We start from the raw sequence: 13882 nt of genomic DNA on the forward strand, positions 1-13882 counted from the left end.
TGAAGATATGAGGAGTGCCGCGAGATTGGTGTTCGACTGATGAGACACTCATCAACGATAAATAATGCACATAACGAATTAAACATACTAAATATAAAAGCACATTCGGCGTTGGAAGTCTTCAGCAATTCGAACACGCTAAGCTGCATCGTAGACCCCTTCGACACCCTTTGGAAGATCTTCGTATAGAAGACGAAAGAATGCGAGAACTGGTAGAAGACACCGAGAGACGTTTTAATGAAGGTGAATATGGACCCATATGAAAGTTTACAGCCTTTTGTATCATGCTCAGAATGTTGTGCGTCTGAACGGCGAGTAATCAAAGATATTTGGCCCTGTTGATATTGTGGGCAAGTCAAATTAAGCGAAAGAGCTCCACAAGGTAAAAAGTCGGCAACGCCGACCCCTAGTAGAAAAACTATTGTCACCAGGTTTCGAACCTGCACGATCCAGGAAGAACAGATTTCGAATCTGTTAACCACTGGGCGAGGAGTGTTGTCGTTGGCATTCGAAGACCTTCATGAGCTCATGCCAGGGGTGCGAACATAGAGAAAAGCTATTGTCGGCGAGTTTCGAACCCACATGATCCAGGAAGAACAGATTTTGAATCTGTTAACCACTTGGCTAAGACTAGTTAAGATAAATCGATGAGTTGAAGCTAAACATGCCAAGCGGGCAAGGTCTGCACGACAGTAGCTAACTATAATGTTGTGAGCCGCGAATCAGTCCCACATGAGCTGGCTCGCGCAGCCGCAGAGTGCGCAAACACAGGAAAAATCTGATGTTGGCGGTGTTCTTCGACAAGAATGTGTGTAACAGTAGTGTCCTGTCATCGCTCGATGATGGGCCGTACGGCCCATATCAATGACAGTCTGTGCATAGTCTTGCGCGTATATGGGCCAACCCACATGTGGAGCCGTGCGTCCGTATGGTGGCCATACTTGCGCGTGACAACCTGTAGACGGAATTAACTTATAGTGGTTAGTATAAGGCTAATCTAGTGTACCAAGAGGGTAGTTGCCAGCCAATGAGACTGCCAGGAACGAAAAGCTGCTTCTCCTCATGCTGAGATTGTGTTTTTACCACAGCCATCAAGCCAATGATCCATTACATTGACAAGAAGACAGTACCGTTGCCCGACTATTACTATAGCAAATTATGATCACGGCCCTTCTGTGTCCATCAGATCTATGCCCAAACACCGACAGAGACTACTTACAATTTCCTTTTGAAACCAGACTTAGACGTCCATGTTCATCCCCGGGCGCTCACGGGCATGAACCCATTCAAGGGGATCAGTCACATATGTCCAGATGATATCTTGGTTGCGATCCGGGAGTTTGTTACAGTTCTACTCTTTTCTCTTTCACTTCTTCACTTATTCACCTTATCACATATTCACAGAACATTCTATGATATTCTATTGTACGATTCTTTCTTCTTTTTCCGATTCGCTATTCACTTCCCATCTCCGATTCATTTATTAAAGCTCCGCTTTAATTCCCTTATATATACCCTATCTCTTACACTTGTATTCTTAACTTGACCTATGCAGACCAGGGCCTGCAATATACTGCTTAACTTGCATGACTCGTACATAGGTGTACACTTTAGACTCTTTGTGACTGTTTAGCTGTTCTTACGAACGCTGAGCATAACAGAGTTTGTGATGTGTGATGTTAATGTGGAACCCATACCACTAGCGTTAGCGTTCTGGAAGGTCCTATACGAGGATGGGAAATGCGGATAAAGGCCAGTTCTACATGGGATGGATCGTATATTGGTGGGAGTAATCCATGGGAATACATGTAACAGTGGTGTCCTGTCATTAATGACGCTGTGTCTATAGCAGTTGTGTGCAGAATCTCACGTATATGGATCATGCAGAGTTACAAGTCCAAACAGTGGTGGTTGAACTTGCACATGAAATCTTATAAATGGAATCAATGGGCCATGTCATTGAGTGTACTGAGAGGGTAGCTGCCAGACTGTAAGAGACTAAATGATGCCCTCAGGTGCAAAAAGCTGGTCTCCCTGAGGGTATATGGTACTGCAGCCAAACCATTGATTCGATGCATCCATATGGTCATCTAGCAATACAAGAACAGCATCGAAGAAGATCTCGGGTCGACTGATGTAGCAGAGAAATTGTATCAGCCATATCATGGAAGCACAGCAAAAGCAACCACGGCGCCTCCTAGTACAGGAAACTCCTGAAAAAAGCGCTGAAAATCTTGCCAACCTGTATGCAGGACACCACGTGTGTACAGCAAGGTCAACATATGAACTGAGCATCCTGTAGGAGATCCAACTTAACAACTACTCACCAAAGCGCAGCCAAGTGACTGCTACTTCCTCGACTCTCCTGTTGACCGAGACACCGAACAAGAGTCAATGGCAGCCACCACGGGCAAAGCATCATCTAAAGCGCCGACTCGAAAGGAACCACCTTATGTCCAAATGACACTCAAGGGTCATGAAGATCGTGTGAAAGGCGTGACTTTCATCGCTGGGACTCGTCTCCTTGTCACTATCTCCGAAGACAAGACTCTTCGGGTGTGGGATCTGGACACGGGAAAACAAGTGGGAGAGCCTTTGTTGGGTCACGATGACGAAGTCTGTAGTGTTGCAACGTCCCCTGATGGGCGTTGGATTGTGAGTGGAAGCAGGAATGGAAGGATCCTGGTCTGGGAAGTCGCGACAAACAAGAGAGAGCTCAAAAGAGTGCCCATCTCGTTCAACGGCCATAAGGGTGCTGTTTGGAGTCTCATATTTGCACCGGACAGCGAGACATTTGCAAGTGCAACATGGGACTCAACGGTATGCATTTGGGAGAGGGAGACGGGAAAAATGATCCTGGGACCACTCAAAGTGGGCAGTCATGCGCTCTCAGTGTCGTACTCCCCGGATGGGAAAAAACTGGCAGCAGGCACTCAGAAACACATCATCGTCTGGAATGCAGAAACGGGAAAAGAATTACTCAAAATAGAACAGCGGGCATACAGAGTCGCATTCACTCCAGATGGTCTCCATCTCATCAGTGTAGACGACGACATCCGAATCTCAGATACTATCACCGGAAACATCATCAAACAGTTTGACGCGCACACCGATAACATTTACTCACTATCCATTGCTCCCAATGGCACAAAATTCGCAACCACTTCATACGACAAGACAACACGGTTCTTTGACCTAACCAATGATTTCGAACCCATCGGCGAGCCACTCGAGCACCCTAGTGCCGTCTTCGGTGTGGCTTTTTCCGAGGACAGCCAGCTCATCGCCACAGGCTGTTTCGACAACCTCGTTCGCACATGGACAGTTCCTCTGAGCGAATCAGAGAAGGAGTCCCAACAGGTGAGCAAATTCTCTTCTCGTGTCATGCTTCGTACTGACCTGTTATACAGTCCACACAGAAGATTCTCAAAGTACGCTTTCGTGTGCATCGATTTGTACGATCCCTAACTTCACTCCTGCAGAAAACCATTCCAAGCACACAGCCTCGCCCAAGACGCACTCCAATACCGACCAGTGAGTTCTTCCGTGATGTAAGTCCATATGATACATTAGATTCGATGCACGTCTCACGATCCTTTGATAGTTTGATCCTGGACGTAAAAATCGCGCTGCTACCACCACCCGCCATGCTGAAGGGTCCGGAATGAAGAACATGATGAATCGTCTCTTTTCTCGCTCTTCCTCTCCCCAGGGCCATGCTCCTCGCTCACCCAATATTCCCCTTGTGGACGTCTCCGCTACACGAGGCAAATATGTAAGTTTGCCTGACCATTCGACACTCATCTCACGATGCTGATATTGTCTCGCAGCGTACCGCTAATGCCCACAGTGGAAAAAGACATCTGCCGTGGCCTGTACAGCCTCGTCCGAAAGTCCACGCTGGTGCCTCAAGCAGCAGCACGGCAGCAGCAGGGACATCCAATGTGATGAGTGGAACGACATCGGGACCCTTGCAGACAGAGAATACCAATGCTTCTGCTGCAACTAACAGACCCCCTTCTCCGCCGGGCATCGAACATGTTCCACACACCAGCTGCTTTGCAGTCCTTGCAAGGTGCTTCCCGCGTCTATCGCGCACTCGACAAACCCGTCCATCCGCTTCAAGTTCCCCTTAGGCTTCCTGTCCTTTCCCTCGTTGCTGCAGATATTACTTCAAGATATTTCTGACATTCGATGATGCTCCTGGTAGATACCTATTACCATACACACCATTCACTCGTTCAGCCGAAAGATATCAGTCGTAACAGATTTTTTTGTTTGCATGGATCGCTTGTACTAGCAGGATATATGACATTTGAGAGCCTTGCATGGCGTCCCATTACTCGCATGACCAACCTAATGTATTAACAAGGCATCTACAAACTGATGCACACAAAAACAAGTTTTTGCCTTCCAATCATCCAATGCAAACTTCGCTTTTGCATAAACCTTTCCAACATGTACGAACGAACGCAAACGAATACGGCAACTCCAGGAATATGAACACATCCTTAGGCTAACTCGGGTATTCGCGGCGACTCTTGTGACACGCAGCGCAGCAGCTTTCAAATATTTAGGATATGTGTTAACTTCATCCCAAGGCTTCCGATCTGTGCCAGTGAACGTGCTGACTTGGTCAATGGAGGGGAGAGCCTCAGCATCCTATGGGACTCTGAGAGGTGCGTCAAAGTCCAATATGCATAGGGAGATATGTTATATTGGCTCAGCAGCAGGATCGATATCGAGATTGACCGTATCATTTAACACTCGCAGCAAAAAAAAAAGTGGTCATCGACGAAGCGCTGTGAATAATCTGCGGACTGTAATAGTAGGTGGATGACGACGCGAGTTACTCCAGATGGTGGAAGCACAGCAGGCCGCAATAGAGTTCAAATCTTGAAAAACGGCCAATGGAGAACGAGGTAGCGTATGTGCAGGAACAGTCCATTATTGCTCAGAGAACTCCCCTGACTCTGAGTTCGGGTGAACGATTGCAGCCCCGGAAAGATGCACGCTCGATATGGATGATCGAGAGAAGATGAAAAAGGCGGTCGAATGGCAAAATCAACGAGGGAACACAGGAGGAGCGACAGCAAAAATCGACGTGCGTCATTGGCAGATAATGGTTCGAAGTCTTCCGTCCAGCAGTCCCACTGTTTAGTAAATGCTGGTCAGCAAAGAAATGAACAGCGTGAAACTGACCCTGACACCACTACGATATATCAGTAGACACAGCCTAGCAGTTGCTCTAACTGATTTATTTCAGCCCACAGCACACCTTGTGGAAGGTTTTGCATGCTGTTGCAAGTGCTGTTAGGGATTTCCGAGCCAATATGATATCTCATCCACAGATAATGTGGTCGACAGCATTTGATTCACATGCGCGGAAATCGTCGCGAGGATTTCGGAAATAAGTAGAGCCTCAGGTTTATGGCACCAGTTCTGCCGTGTCGATAGGACGGCTGGAGCGTCGAGAGAAGACGCACAGGTGGTTCGATTTCGAAGGTGATACAGCCTTTGAAGACACAGCACGATATCGAACTTCTGATCAAGGTAAGCTTGGCCATGGTGAGAGAAGACGCAAGTCACCTGCTGTCACACAGCTACTCTCGACGCCGACATTCTAGGAACACCGGAAATATCCGGACCAGTACAGTGAGCATAGTTCCTAGAACGCGCTTTCGCCCCTTCCTAAACCATCTAGTTTCGAGACCACCGCACAGCATGAGGACACGTAAACTCAAAGATGAAAACCTGATAAGTAGGTTCTCACAGCGAACGCGGGGGCACAGATAGTCAGTGATGAATCAAAGTCTCTCAGAGGTCGGTCTCCAAGTGCGTACAACTCAGCGTTCAAGCACTTCACATTCAAATGACAATGTTTCGTAGAACTATTACCAGCGACTCGTCGATCATAGTTTGATATCCCATTCACAAGCAATTGGAGCACTTGAAACACCCATTTCATCATCCTCGTCAAACTATCCTCGTTGTCCGATCTGCTCTCACCTTCTCGTCATATGTCATGGTTGTTCGAATGTCACCTGCGATAACAGTTGCTGTAAAGGTGCCAACCTCATTAGTTTTGTATCTTCGTGTCAGTCATGCTTTTCGACCCTTGCAATGACGAAGAAGTGCAGCCAATACGACTGTTCCTCTCGCGCACATTTTATTGGTGGCGTAATCTGTCCTGATTGCGTCAGACCCATGGACGGTCACATACTTTGTCTCTGCGAGGACAACTGGATTTGTGGCACGTGTGCCACTCAGGAGAAAATTCTGAATCATTGTGGACGCTGTCCAAAATGTCAGAACTGTTTTTGTTTCTTCAGGTGCAGATACATCGACGTGTGCGCGGACTGTCGCACGATGACGCTATGCAACGATTGCATGGAGGAAGACATGGCTGACGAGGAGGAGTCTTCAAGCGCAAACAAGAGCGCATTCCTTGTGGCGACGTGCGAAGAATGTCGGGGCAGAATCTGTATAGACTGCTTTAACGAGCGTGAATCCCGTTGTGAATCTTGTAACAGTGTTCATTGCCGCGATTGCACGGACTACGAAGAGTGTCCGGAATGTGGGGAGCTTATGTGCCTGACTTGCGCCACGGAAGATGGGTGTCGGGGGTGCGAGGTATGTCGATTTTTAAACAACAAATTTTGGTTGGCATTGACATATCGAAATAAGGAAGATTTCTAGTTGTGCATGTGGCAGCTTCAGGACATCCGCAGCCGAGGCAAGTCTGTCGACTAGGAATCGAGCAGTAGCGAGTTTTGACGGACGAATGTCGACAAAACCTTTTGTCACTTTCGCTCGATGTGCTTTGGCTTTCGAAGTAATTTTACCCGTTCAGGTTTTCGTATTACTTCCCGAATGCAAACCTTCGCTTTTACGAAAACGTCCCCGAGATGTACACAAACGAATGAGGCGGATATTCCCTGAACGTGAATATATCCAGAGCTCAGGCATTCGAGGCTACTCCTATGACATGCAGAATAGCAACTCTTAAAGATACGAGATGGGTGCTGATTTCACCCCAAAACTCCCAATCAACATGCTAACTTGGTCAATGAAGAACCAGGTGGAGATGATGCGAGCGAGAGCTTCAGTATGGGACTGTCCAAGTCCAGTATTTGCAGGGAGGTATGTTATTTTGATGAAATCATTTCTTTGACTTGTGCAATGATCTTATTCTCCATTGTGCGGCTGCGCCGAAAGGCTGTTCAAGGCGACTAATCAGTGGAGCCTGAGGAGACATGGTGTATGTAGATGGCCAAGCACAGGCCGTCGTCATCGAGGACAAACACCACTTACGCTGGGCCTGACAATGGATGGTCAATGTTGGGTCTCCTCGACGTTGGTATCCAAGTATGCACGACTTTGCATCCAAAGCACCTTGCACTCGAATGATGTTGTTTCGTAGGATTTTTACGAGCGACTCGTTGATCACATCTTAAATATATCTCATGTCCATTTCCAACAGATTCACCGAGAGGGCGCAGATCCATCTGGAAAAAGCAACCTCAAGTTCGCGAGAATCAAGGTATGCGCCTGTTGCTTGATACGTCTTGGAATGCTCATGGAAGAAGCGCAGCGAGCACATCTGGCGGCCTCGTGTACATGATGATCCGGATGTTTGTCTTGATTGCTTTAAAGTCAATCGCAGTCATGTAACTTGCCCTTGTGGACGAACCTGGGTTTGTGAGCCATGTGCTCAGAAAGAAATTCAGAGGAGCGGTCGACGTTGTCCGGGATGTCAGACGTTTGATTGCTTCGAAGGCCCGTGTAGACATATCCGTGCACGCACGGAGTGTCGAAAGACAACACTATGCAAAGATTGCGCGGAGGAAGATATACCCGACGAGGAAGGGCTTTCACTGTCAAACAAGGGTGTAGTCCTCGTGACGGGATGCAAATTATTATCCTGCGGGGTTTTGTGCCATGGCTAACGCTCATTGCCAGGAATACATAGACGATTTTGACGAAGATTGCATGGAGTGTGGGGCACCTTTGTGTCCGAACTGGCCGGAGTATAAATGTATGTATTGTTATTGGACTGTTATGTCGTACGTCGTTTTTCAAACATTGCATTTTTTGGCCAACGAAACATTTCAGGACAGCTCGGAGTAAAATGTCTTGAATGAAGCACCGGTTCTTGGAATGGCAGCAGGGTTTGTTTTAGTAGGTCCAGAGATCACGTTGCCAGCGCACGATGAGGGCAACCTCAAAACCAGGGAGAAGGAATGCAATTCATAATCGGTGTGCAAGTATTCTAGACGGTCCTCCTTAAGCTTCTACTTTCCTGCTGTGACATTGCCCAAGCTTCTCAACTTGGACATTCGTCGATGTTCTGAACATTGCGTCCCAGACACGTTTGTGACGTGCACATGGTGGTCGCGCTAGAATAACTAGCGAGAGCACACGCTCAGTAAGTTCAAGAACAATACTATATTGAAGATAATCTACCTAGCGAGAGCACACGCTAGGTTACATCAGTACGAGTGGGCTGCGAGTAAGAGATACAACATACCTCAGTAAGTTCAAGAACAATACTGAGGTATGTGATGGGACGACGCGAACTAAACACGAGAGACCATGACATTAGGTAATGATACCGGTGAATGGACAAGCGGGTGGTTCGTGTGGTCAAGAAGCAAGAAGCTACAAGACGGATTGCGTTGCACATGGTGTCGAAGCTGATACTGTCAAGAAGGTAATACGAAGTCTAAAGGTAAAAGCGCAAAGTCAGGGTATAATATTGAATCCCAAAGCTGAACGGCGCTGATAGTACCCTCCCGAGTTTTTCCAGGCAACGTTTGGAGTGAGCGCTGCCCATCCCCAACATTGTGTAGTGCGGGCTTGTACGTTTAATTACCGTCTTATCGGGCCTATTGATATTCACTTCCTGATTGGGCACTGCATCCGCGTGCAAGGGCACCTGATCAATATCAACGCGCGGCGTTCGAACGTTCGTAGTAACCGATAGATTCCTCACACGAGAGTCTAGCCTTTAATGAAATAATGAGCCGGAATTTCATCTTATTGTGCGAAGCCCTCGTACCTGCAGTTCGTCTTCCTAGGTGACAAGGCTTGGAATGTTTGTTAAAACCAGGTATTTCTTAGGTTTAGCCACTTTGGCTTGGAGTCACTACTTGCAGGGATCCGAGTTCGTCCTGGCTGCAGAGGATAGCACTACTAGTACTGTTCCCTCTTCATATGCGGTCCCAGGAGCGTTCCCAGCTTCTCTCTACTCTCATTACTACAATAGTCCAACGGCCACCTCTGCGCAGCCGCAGCCAGTCATTTCAGATCCTGTCACGGTAAATGTCTACTGCAACTGTTGCGCAACTGAAACTAACTCGCTCTTCAGCATGAAATCTTTCCTTTTTCCCTGACAGACCCGCAAAACATTCCCCAGGTAACGTGCACTCCCATTGTGCGCGTCGGTTTTATCGTTTTAACCCTCCGGCTTTGACAGTATGACACCGTGGATCCTCACCCGCTTCCACCCAAGGCGTCCTCCCAAAAGCTTCTTCAACAAGCGGTAGCGCAGATCAAGTCTATTGCAATAAACCCAATGTTTAGTACATGTGCACGGTGCCAGGCCTCCCTAGAAGTGGCAAAATTTCTTGCTCTTGCGGCTCCTGAACAAGGGACGAATCTGGCTCTGACGCTCTGCGAGTACTTCAATTATTCATCCTCTTGCGAAAAAAGTTATGGACCCCTCGTCATGGGACCGATCATTACTCAAGTTGTATCTTTTGCCGATGTTGGAGGATACGACGGACAGGTAAAACAAGTCGCTGAAACGGAAGAATGTTTTGTATCTCACGATGTTTTCCAGTCGATTTGTTCTGAGTTCCTTGGTTTATGTCCAGCGCCTACGACAACGACTCTCAACCTCACCGGCTGGTTTGCAAAGCCAAAGCCCAACCCTCTTCCCCCTCCGAAGCAGCCCAGTGGCCAACTGCTCAAAGTCTTGCATATTTCGGACCTGCATATTGATCCCCGTGCGCGGCATTTACACGTATACATTGTTTATCTCCATTGATCTTCTTTTACCAGGTTATGCGAACGGCGCGGAAGCAAACTGCACCAGTGGTTTGTGTTGCCGCGACAATGCTTACAATTCTCTCAGCCCTCAGACACCCCTCCTTCCTGCGCCACGATACGGCTCGTTCCTCTGGTTAGAGCTCGCCTTCACTGAAGGAACACATTTTGATGTCTTTTTAGCGACGCTCCATATTCATTGATCACGTCCGTGCTAGAGGCCATCCCACAGTTGACCGGAACTGAATCAACTGGCTTTGACTTTACTTTGTTCACTGGCGACATGTTGGCGCATGACCCAGAAAACCAGCAGTCTAGGTACGTATTTGATACTTATTATCCGTCTTTTCTCACTTCCCTTCAAGGGCTTTGAACGAGTACTCTGAGGTAATATTTGTGTTTCAAAATTGGACCGTTACATATCATGCATCCTGGCAGGTCGTCCTTTATGATCTATTCAAGCGCATGCTCGGACCTGGTCCTACCTATGCTACACTCGGAAATCACGATACTTGTCTGCCAGATCTAGCTTCACCTTTATCCCTAGGGGGCGCTTTGGGGCAACAGTTCAGCTGGTAAAATTTCTCTCATCAGTTCCCACTTCATGCGTTACCCATCTACTAGGCTATACGACCACGTTACAGCGTTATGGGAGCAAAAGGGATGGCTTCCGGAGGCTTCCGTCGAGTTTTCGCGCGCTCACTATGCAGCATACATGGTCAAGCGTGCAGATGGCCTGAGGGTAATCAGCTTGGATACCAACTTATGTGAGGCGAAACGTTTAACTGGCATGAGCACTGACAAACTGGTCTACAGGGTACAGGTACGTGATCAATGGTCTAGACACAGTCAAAGCCCCATGATCTAAACTGTGCAAAGGTCAAACTACTTCAATTACATCAACTCATCCGAACCAGACGTTTCTGGAATAATGAGGTTCCTCACTGATGAACTTCAGGATGCGGAAGACGCGGGAGACCGAGGTGCGCTGATAGGTGGTACTACATTCCAACCGACCTGACGATGCTCAGTTTGGATCATTGGCCACGTCGTCAGCGGTTGGGATGGTTCTAATTCGTTGCCGAACCCAACCAATCTCTGTAAGTTTAACTTCCCGATCAATGTGCAATTTGCTGAGCAGCGTTTGCGTTAGTTTACCAAATGTAAGTCTGCTGGATGTCAAATTTACTCTACGTGGAGCTGATATACCTAGTGTTGATCGCTTTTCCCCTCACGTCATTGCCAGTATGTTATTTCTCTGTGATGCTCGAACAAGTTTGACGACTCACATGATCAGACATTTTCTGGGGTCATACACACGAGGACCAGCTATCCGTATGAGCCAATGCCACTTCATAAAGGGAACGCTGACATATCTTTCTGGTCCAGATCTTCTATGCCAATAATGGTACGAATATAAGTGCTGAGACCGCTCAGGCGGTATCATGGGTGTGTCCTTTGACGAGTTCATGGTAACGATCAATCTAACTCGGCTTCCAGACTGGGCCATCTGTAACACCCCTCACCAACCTAAACTCTGGGTTCCGTGTTTATGAAATTGACTCTGCTGTAGGTTTTCCTGCTAACATCTGCTAAAATCTAGCTTATACATCCACGCAGACTTTTGAAGTGGTCGAGGCTTATACGTCAGTTTTTTCTCCGGGCTGCTGTCATCAGCTGGTCTTTTGCTTACAAATTCCCTGCAGCTGGAAGAGTTACGTCAACGATTATCCTGCGCTGGACTCGCAGACTCAATTCGGCCCTACTTTCGAGTTCGAGTATAGCACTCGTGAGGCATATGGAGGAAACATTACCTGGGGAACAACCGACCCACTGAACGCGACCTGGTGGCATCTTGTGACTGAGCGTGCGTGTGTTTCTTCTTTTCCACTACCATCACTATACATGTTATTTCAGAGATGGAAGTGGACCCGACTTTGATGCGGGTAAGTTCGTGACTGGATATTTTTAATTTGTTGTCTTACTTGTTCCTAGGCCTTCAATTCATACCAAGGAAAGGGCTCGATACTCACCCCGCCATGCACGGGCAAATGCCCTCTTGCTAGAATCTGCTACATTCGTAGTGGTTCTGCTAGCATCGCCAAGCAGAACTGCGCGTCAGGTTACGGATCAGTGCAGTAGTAGTTTATATTAAAGTTGTCATGGACCATTTGCGAATAGGCGCGTTATACATAAGTAGTCGTCAATACCGACAATCGAACGTTCAGAACTTCCAAATCCTCAACTTCTTGAAGTACCTGCTAGTCCACATAAGCGTATCATACAGTTCTCGCATAAAAAGATTAATAACGATACTTTTGGCTTTTGGTCAGACGATTTTCCAAGGCCTGGTTTGCTTTGCCAATTCTCCATTCACTGACAGACGATGTGATGTCTAAGATGACAATGTTTGATTGGGGAAGACGAACTCAAGAGAGTGTGACTCACTTTGCCGACCCATACGTTTTGAAAAAGTCAGGGGGGTTCGTAGGTCCTTCCCCTGTTATGGGCGCGAAATCAAGAGTACTGACATAGTTCGTTTTCCCCTCGCGTACAAGCGAGTAGTACTCGAGAAGATACTGTTTCTCGGAGTCATCAACATCAGTGTCCGATTCAAGTAGCTGCTTCGCTTCCGTGCTGAAAAAACACATCGGCTCAACAAAGTAAATACTGGGAACGTATGTCATAGGCTTACTCAGAGATATCGGTGAATTCAATGTTAACTCCAGCTTGGGAAGCCGCTGCGGCTAGTTCAACACCGTTGCACATCCTGTGTTGGGGGGTGATTGAGGCGGTTTGTATAAATCAAGAACTTAAGATATGCATACGTGGGTCCTGTAAGCGTGATCAATTGACCTCGGAATCTATCACTCAAGCCTTTCGGCCCTTCACTGACAAGAATGTTCGCCACGGCCTTGACAACATCGCCAAGCGCGATAGGGGCGAACGAATTCACATCACCGATCGGCAGACGAAGCCTTCCGTTATTCTTCATGTCCTTTTCATAGAGCAATAGGTTTTCGGCGTAATACCCGGCGCTTTGCAACAATAAGTGATGCCGGAAATTTTGAAGGTATCGTAGCTCTTACCGAATGATACACTGGCTTGTCCCTGCCTTCGTGCCCCCCGTATACCGCAAGTGCATCATTTCGGTTTCGATCTTTGTGAATTGGCGAAGATGGGGCTGAGCCTTTTCCTCAGCAAGGTCGGTCCCAGCTGCACTGAGCAAGACTGTGTTTTTGATCTCAGCGGCTGCCACAGCCTTGAGCACGTCCCGTGCGAGTCGCAGTTTATGGGCGTGTGCAGGAGGGATCATGAATATGGTGTCTGCACCAGATTCCTTAAGGGATTGCACAAGCCCCGCGGGGTCACTGTGTTTATGAGCGATGATTTTAGCCCCCATCGTTTCGAGATCTTTGCATTTCTCGGGGTGGAGGGTGACGCAAAATAATTCTTTGAACTTCGGTCTGAACTGGTTGGAGAGGAGCAGTTCGGTAATCAAGTGGCCAGTCTGGCCATCAGCGGCAGTGATGCATATTGAGCGAGACATGGTAGATTTGATTCATGAGTTGACGTAGACCGGGTTGTCGACCAGACTCCTAATGTCCTTAGCATCCGTCATGATGTCATGATGTACTCAAACTCGAGTACGGGCAGCATCGCGGAGTTTACTGACTCATATGGTACCCCTATGATTTGTGAAGTACGAGAGCATGCTAGCATAGGGGTGAAGCGCGCCATTCATCGTCTGAAAGATCCATGTCCATGTCGCCGTTATTTGAGTCATCGTCCGCGACTAGTGCATAGTATTGAGGGTGTGCAGGCGGCGACG

At 47.7% G+C, this 13882-nt stretch overlaps 2 protein-coding genes across 2 annotated transcripts; both read left to right on the forward strand.

Annotated features, from left to right (window-relative positions):
• The first annotated feature begins 3731 nt into the window (after positions 1 to 3731).
• BJ212DRAFT_1411659 (uncharacterized protein) lies at positions 3732 to 4326 on the forward strand. Its single transcript, XM_041337491.1, has 2 exons — positions 3732 to 3775; positions 3831 to 4326. The coding sequence occupies exon 2, from the start codon at positions 3948 to 3950 to the stop codon at positions 4134 to 4136; it is 189 nt and encodes a 62-aa protein (XP_041185182.1). The 5' UTR covers positions 3732 to 3775; positions 3831 to 3947; the 3' UTR covers positions 4137 to 4326.
• A 2976-nt stretch (positions 4327 to 7302) lies between these two features.
• Positions 7303 to 8264, forward strand: BJ212DRAFT_611906 (uncharacterized protein). The gene is made up of 3 exons (XM_041343654.1): positions 7303 to 7543; positions 7595 to 8038; positions 8116 to 8264. The coding sequence occupies exons 1-2, from the start codon at positions 7467 to 7469 to the stop codon at positions 7947 to 7949; spliced, it is 432 nt and encodes a 143-aa protein (XP_041185183.1). The 5' UTR covers positions 7303 to 7466; the 3' UTR covers positions 7950 to 8038; positions 8116 to 8264.
• The last annotated feature ends 5618 nt before the right edge of the window (positions 8265 to 13882 follow it).

The sequence above is a fragment of the Suillus subaureus genome (assembly GCF_016647635.1).
Source record: "Suillus subaureus strain MN1 chromosome Unknown BJ212scaffold_345, whole genome shotgun sequence".
Lineage (NCBI taxonomy): Eukaryota > Fungi > Basidiomycota > Agaricomycetes > Boletales > Suillaceae > Suillus > Suillus subaureus.